The sequence below is a fragment of the Seriola lalandi genome, unplaced genomic scaffold (genome assembly GCF_002814215.2).
Source record: "Seriola lalandi dorsalis isolate HSWRI2012SDOR001 ecotype SW California unplaced genomic scaffold, Sedor1 jcf7180002001183, whole genome shotgun sequence".
Classification (NCBI taxonomy): Eukaryota; Metazoa; Chordata; class Actinopteri; order Carangiformes; family Carangidae; genus Seriola; species Seriola lalandi.
Window position 1 is genome coordinate 1,290 of NW_019471842.1, and position 7,244 is coordinate 8,533.

General features: G+C 40.4%; 1 protein-coding gene across 2 annotated transcripts; it reads left to right on the forward strand.

Moving 5' to 3' along the window:
- Nucleotides 1-464: 464 nt before the first annotated feature.
- On the forward strand, nt 465-7,112 carry LOC111663809 (myeloid leukemia factor 1-like). Of its 2 annotated transcripts, XM_023418146.2 has the most exons (4): nt 685-877; nt 1,883-2,045; nt 5,248-5,292; nt 7,002-7,112. In XM_023418146.2, exons 1-4 carry the CDS (start codon nt 831-833, stop codon nt 7,095-7,097), a joined length of 351 nt encoding a protein of 116 aa, XP_023273914.1. In that variant the 5' UTR covers nt 685-830; the 3' UTR covers nt 7,098-7,112. The 2 variants fall into 2 exon arrangements, with proteins under 2 accessions (XP_023273922.1, XP_023273914.1); XM_023418154.2 differs by lacking the exon at nt 5,248-5,292 and having other exon boundaries at nt 465-877.
- The last annotated feature ends 132 nt before the right edge of the window (nt 7,113-7,244 follow it).

The window sequence follows — 7,244 nt, forward strand, 5'->3', positions numbered from 1 at the left end:
CATCATGTGATTTCTTCTTAATTTTAATGATAGGTTCAATCTGTCCACATGAAACAGTTTTACTCTTGCGATAATTATTCCTCCTGTTTATACTGGCTATTAAAAGATCACCTCTTAATGTGCTTTCAGTGTAAAGGATTGGAGACAATATCCAGTCGTTTTTCTTCTGTCTAATATATTTCAAAGTTTATTTCAAAGTTTATCTGAAGCCAATTAGCTCGACAAATGAACTCATCATCTACCAAAGTTAGTCTTTTTAGTACAAAATTCCCATCTTTGTGTTTCCATAGACAGTGTGAACGTGCTAAACTGTAGTGGAGGATTAGTGACAAAAAGTTTAACTCAGACTGCTGAAGCCTCATAGGCCTATTGCTTCAGATTATCTTTGAGGTGAATTTTTGTGAATGTATCCTTTAAAACCCATTGATATTTCTGCAGTTATGAACTTGTACTAGCTGCATATATGTTACAGGGGTCCTGTGAGGGTATGTTGGAGAAGAACACTGCTAATTTTGTGGTGATATGCACAAGCAAGACAAGAAAATTGGAGATTTCAAAGAAATTTCTGGAGTGCCGTTGCCGTGGCAGCCAACCACAACATACAGCGCGCGAATAGAACTGTTCGACGCTCCGAATAACCAGCCAATCCGAGGACCGGATTCTCATCACATGGCCCATGTCAGCGTGGTTCTAAATGACTTTGAATTCCACAGCCTCCATAGTAACGTTACCGGGGTTGAGCGGCGGAGCCCTGACACCTGTGGCAGACACGGATTATTTTTTGAAAAACCCTTATCTCAGACTTGTTTACAGCTTCACAATCCGTGGAAATGTTCAATAGTAATTTCAGGGACTTTGATGAGGATCCGTTCTTCTCGTGAGTAGCAGAAATGTTTTTAAATCTATTAACTATGGCTTATTAAGAAAGTTTAGCTTGCAGTTTAGGTTGTTAGCGTTTGTTTTCATTATGCATCAGTTAAACTAAGATCAGAAGGCGTTTATCAATGGGACAAACAAAACTCCAAAGTATGCTCACAAACTTAACAAATGTAAATAAACCAGAAATTTAGTTTCACTTTTAATTATCATTTTTATTAAAACCGGCCGTTGACAGATATCAGAACTAAACCTTGTTTAACACTAACTAGATTTGTAACTTGAAATAATAAAATGTGGTTTCCTACCCATAACATGTTACTAGCAAATTTAAGAGTGGTTATATAATCTGTCAATCCTCATTGAATTTCAACATAAATGTTTGGATTTAGATCACAGGTACATTAGTGCTGCTTCAGTTACCTTTTGGCATTAGCATTTTTTTTACATAGTGTAAGGACAGACAGAGTTTTATGTAATGATATACTTTTAAAATCAATCTTAAAAGGTGAATAAAAAGTTTTACTTTATTATTATGTGTCCATCCATGTACTTTAAATGTACAGGTTTGTATCAGTTTAGAAAAGAAATAAAGAGTACAGTTTATAGAAACAGAGTTCCCAGTGCAGTTTAGGGACTGACACTATGTGCTACACTCACTTTGGCTTGTTTCATAAGTGAACACCTGCTGAGTTAGTGTGCCCACACTTGACCAGGGCAAGTGTAAGGGTGGCTGAATTTATTTTAGGGGTGCTTCTTATTTCAGTGTGTTGTGTTCATTGAAGAATTTATCTTTAATGAGCTCCAAGCTGGCATAAGATGTCTGAGTCATTCTCAAATATTGAATTGAGTGCTTATTGTAAAGACATTTTCATCCTTATTTTTAATCTTCAAGGACTTTAACAATTGTTTGCAGTAGTCTGCATCATCATGCAGGGCTCTACTAAGAATTTCTGATTGAATGCTGGGGTTCACATTGTCTTTACTTCCTCTTCCTCTCCAATAGGGATCCATTCCGGGCTCACAGGGAACATATGCGGCAGATGATGCGTAGTTTCTCTGAGCCATTCGGCGGGCCATTAATGCCCAGTATAATGGATGGGAGAAGCCGTGGTCACGACATGGCAGAATATCCGAGCTCATCCGTGGGGCTGAGGGATGAACACAGGGTGAGAACATTCAATTCCATAAGCACTCATTTTACAGTGTTGAGTTGTTTTTCTACTTGTGGACTCAAGTAATAGGTAATAAAGCTCAACCGGGTGTGTTACAGTTTCCATATGTGTATATATACACTACTGACTAACCTACATGTATATCTGTAAGGGATGAAGCCCCAGCTTCAACAGATTCCTCATGCACCTTACGACCCAGTCTGTCCACAGCTCATGGGTTTATAACCACAGATGATTAGTGTTTGGAGCAAGTGCTAAGTTTACTAAGGTTATAGTGGAGGCTGGCCACTGGCAGCGTAACTGGAGCACCACTCACTGAGGTATGGGGCCATGTGAGTCTCTGGTTTAGAGGAAGGGCAACCCCCTTGGCCTCTCTGGACGGTTATATCTAGCCCTGAGGAGCCCTATTTATAGTGCATTGTTCCACTGACACACTGCTTTCTTGCAAATACACGTACAGACTTCTTTAACACTCGCACCAATAGGACCCCAGAGAATTGTGCTTTGCTCTGCTGAGATGAGCTGCTGCGGAAAATAACAGTTTATTTTGATATGATTCTAGTTGGCCTAGTTGTCATGTTAACTTAAAATATAGTTTGTCTTCAAATATAACTGCTTCCCTATAAGTCTTTGATTTTCACACACTGTTACATCAGGTCAGAATAAGGCTGGAAAAATCCATGGATTTGAAATATGTGCTCAAAGTATGATGGTTAGAAAGTACTGCTGAAGCAGTTGTTTACTCTGTAACAATTTGTTGTTAGTTGTGCAGACTTGTAAGGAAAAGTCAGGTAGACAGCTTTGGTCTGCCATATTGCACCCGTTAACCTTTCCCAGATCGACCTCTCCACTGCTTATTTATCCCTGCTAAGTCAAATTTAGTCTCTGTCACCTGCTTTAATCCCACTACCTCATGAGAGCCTGTATATTTATCCTTGATAATGACTTTCATCAGAAGCCTAGCCTCAATAGCCAGCAACCTGCTTTCTCTTTATTAGCATCATTCTATTAACTAGCTAATGCCAGCTGAGGAGGGGCTCTGAGTACTTGACTAATGACCTCAGTGACAGGGGGTGAAATGGAGATACACTGTAAAATCTCCATGCAAACAAATTATTTAATCTAATATTAGGAGTAATGTTCTGTTTCAGTGCATGCTCCAATCATCTTCAGTCACAAACAACATACAGAAAATCCAAGGTGTAGTAAGATACATGGAATTACTGCTATCTGAATTACCATAACAATCCACCGATTTTATCACAGTTCTCATGCACATTTCTCAGAAGATAAGGATCAGTCTTGTAGTGCCCAGCGGTGGTCAGAGAGCTGTAGCTCTGGTGCTGTGTTGTTGGCTTTGTAAAGGCATGCGTATGGATGTCATGGACACTCTGTTTTCTCATTGTTGCTCCTTTGGTCCATCTGTTTCGCAGAACGTGCCTTGGCAGTGCTGGTGCATTAGCAGCTAGATGACAGACAGCTCACTCTCATACTGCTCTCCAATATCATAGGCACGAATGTTCACACAAAAATACATAAATAAACACACACATACTGTATTAAAACATGGTCACAAGCACAATTACACACAGTCACAGCATGCAAAACAGACACACTGGCATTCTCGTATACACACATTGAAATGCACACAAATAATGCTGAAAGGCTTGTACTTCTTGTATTAACTTGCTAAGCATTAGATTCCCAGTGGGAGAATAAGCCCTGTCTTACCTTCCAAGCCTGCTATGGGTGCTCACATTTCCCAGCCTCTTGCCAATATCCACTACCTGGTTCATATCACCTTTCAGCGTGCTCATTCATCTGGGCACTTGTTTATAAAAGAACTGGTGAATGACAATCAGGCATCATTATACATTAGATTTGCTTTCTTTGATTCTGTGGTTTGTACTGAGCAAGGCTGGTGGCTGTAGGTAGAGCTGATATCATCTTTGTTGTCGAATTATGACAGCGTTTCCTGCTGCAGAGGTAGTGTGAAATTCAGCATTTGCTAAACCCTTTATTCACCTACAGCAGCTTTAAAAACATCAGTCGCCACAATCAGATTCAGTACCTCCTTATCTTCTCTGTGGTATTCTGGTTCTAAGAGCACAAATTTTTACAAAATGTCTCTAACTCCCTAGTGATGCTCCATTTCCCAGGAACTAGGCATTTGCAGCACAACTTCACTTTTCCTTTTATGTATGAATCATATCTACAGTACATGTCCCCTATGGTGTAACCCATAGCTCCCCCAGGAGCAGGAGCAGCCTGCCGCAGAGGCCACAGTGGCAGGTTCTGTATCAGATTGAGAGAGAGATAGAAAAAAGAATGCCAATCTGCAGTAGTCCAGACAGCCTAAAATAATGTGTTAAAGACCGTCGGGTCTATGTTGCTTATTTTGCACTCTCTCTCCTCTGCACAACCCGAGTCTAAATATAATGCTGGCAGATATGTAACTGGCATTTATTAGTTCATAGATGCCACTCTGGGATAAAATTGGCTGTGAGGCTTCATAAATGCTGGTCAGGAGCGTTTTACATCAGCTTGACCTTTGAAGAGAACTGAGAGAGCAGCCTTGGACTCTCCGACCCCCTGTTAGATCCCTGTCCTGGTTGGTCCACCCAACCCACTGCAGCCTTCCTAGAATGAAGCTCAGTTTCAGTGTTAAACCCACGCTAATCCTCGGCAATGCGACCCAATTACACATGGAACACAAGTCATTCAACACCCCACTGATTATGCACAATACCCCTGCGAATCACACCCCCAGAAAATACACACACACACACACACACACACACAGACATACATAGTGATGGCTGTTGAGATGCTTATCCAGGGCCGCAGGGTCATAAACACCTGCGGTTTTGGCCCAGAGAACACAGGTTCTGACTGAAGGCTGCAGGCTGCTCCCTCCTCACTGGCCTTTCACTCCTTGGTGCCTGCACTCCCAGAGGGTTCATGGCCTTGAAGGGTTGTGCATAAGGTCATGTGGAGAGCTCTTTGTAGCTGCGTCAAGGGCTTAGTGACCAATGTAAAACAACCTAACAACTTAACCGACAAGAACCTCAACAAACATGCAAAAAGTCTACATGATGATTGTCTACATGCGTGTAGTGTGTGTTTGTGTATGTACCATGCTATACAGATACAATACCATGATGTGTTGCTAAAATTATATTGTTTGAATTCTCAGGATATGAGCCGGTCATTGTTGCCCTTTGGCGGTACTGACAGCACGGTCAGTAGAGTTGTGTCTCTCGTGTCCAACTACACACTATCACATGAGTTTCTTATTTAAAGCCATACTGATCAAGTGCATGCTCTAATTCCATAATTGACCCTGCCCATTAATATTTGACTAGGAACAGTCAGTAAAGTGGTCACAGTGTTTCCAGTACATTCACTCCAAATTTACACCATTATGCCAATCCATGTATACAATATTATGTTATTTACCATTATCATATTGCCAACAAGGCATCATTTTTACTCAGTGGCAGTATTGTTTAACTGGAAACCTAACTGGAACTTTACTCACTTCTTTCCTATATTCTTTGAGGCCATCAACACTTCACCCACTGGATGTGTAGACTGTTAAAGTACACTAGTATAGTAGCAACCATAGTGTTTGAACTGTGTAGGATAAAATTCTATGTGTAAAACATTAAACAGTGTATGTACTAAAGCTTGGTCTCTCCACAGAGATTTAAGGGTGAAGTAGTAAGTGAGGTTACTTATATTTCCCAGACAACTGATTGATTGATTACATAGTCATTGATTTGGGAATTGACAACGCCCACACACAATATCCAACATTAAGTCAAACTCCTTACATAAAGCAGATGTTTTCACCAAGATATATACAGTATTTTTATTATCAGCTGAAGGAAAAACAAGGGATCCAACTGAAATTGAAACAATAGCTTTTCATGGGTCCACCTATATCATCTACTGTAACTGGCGAATCTTTACCCAATACCAGGATTTTTGCAGGTACAAGAAACGTCAGGCATGTTAAAGTGCCTCCCCTCAGACCATGATGAGAATTCTTTAGTGTAGTCCAGGGAGCAGAATTGCTCTACAGGCATACATATGCCTGTATACTGTATACATGTATAATGGGCCATTAAGTTTAAATGTGAAAAAAATTTGTATATGTTATACCATGAGTATAACATGTAATTCTTGTGGAAACACTATGGCCAGAGTGTTGAATGACCAGTGGGTTGTTTTCTCAGGTTTGCTATGAAACTGTATCTAATATGTAACTATTGTCAACTGCAACATCATCACTCTTGTTCTTCTGACAAGATAAAGATGATCTCTTTAGCGAATTTTGAAAAGTTTAGCCGTGGCTCTTGTTCTTAGTCCAAAAACTTCCAGTGACGCAACCATACTGATCTGCAGTACCTGGCTGCACCCTTACAGAATAAGAACATCTGAAATTTTGAATGTGTGGTGATTGATGGCATCTCATGGTAACATGCATGATACACTGAGTGGTGTACAGGGTTTTTCCTGGCTCAAAATGAAGCACCTCAGCAGTTACCTACAGATGTTCCTCCACGAAGTGTTCTGCATTTATATAATAATGACAATGATTAAATGTGTTTTTTGAATACAGTTTACCCGGTTGTCAACAAAAAATACAAGCAAGATTTGTTCCAGATCATCTTATCCACTAAATGTTAAATTTGTTGACAATTATTGACAACATTGTCAGGTCTTTTTAAAGGCAGCACAGAGTTCGAAGGTTGGCCATCTTTAAATTCTCCGTGAAGGAAAACCCATAAACAAAGACATAAACACTGTGTGTGTTTGCATGCTGGACTTGGTTTCTAATTTTGCTGTGTACTGTATGCCACTAGCTCACACATGGTGACGTGCTAAAATGTGAATGTCCCAGTTGTAGCCTTTAGCTATTCTTTTCCTCTTGTGTTTGTGCAGGACATGATGAGGAACCCTTTCGGCATGTTTGACAACGTTATGGCCAACGTGAGAAACAGGATGCAGGACATGCAGCGTGTGAGTTTACTCTTGTAATGATTTTGTGTTACCTTCCTTTCGTCTGGCCGCTTTCTCAAACTGTTATCGTACATAAACTGTAGTTTCTTGACAATGTGATTGTGTGTGTGTGTGTGTGTGTGTGTGTGTGTGTGTGTGTGTGTGTGTGTGTGTGTGTGTGTGTGT

What these genes read in the sequence shown, in the direction of transcription:
- LOC111663809 (XM_023418146.2), top strand. Translation starts at nt 831, where the DNA reads ATGTTCAATAGTAATTTCAGGGACTTTGATGAGGATCCGTTCTTCTC. An exon ending in GATGAGGATCCGTTCTTCTC is followed by an intron (nt 878 to 1,882) that starts GTGAGTAGCAGA and finishes CCTCTCCAATAG; the next exon opens with GGATCCATTCCGGGCTCACA. An exon ending in TTGGCGGTACTGACAGCACG is followed by an intron (nt 5,293 to 7,001) that starts GTCAGTAGAGTT and finishes GTGTTTGTGCAG; the next exon opens with GACATGATGAGGAACCCTTT.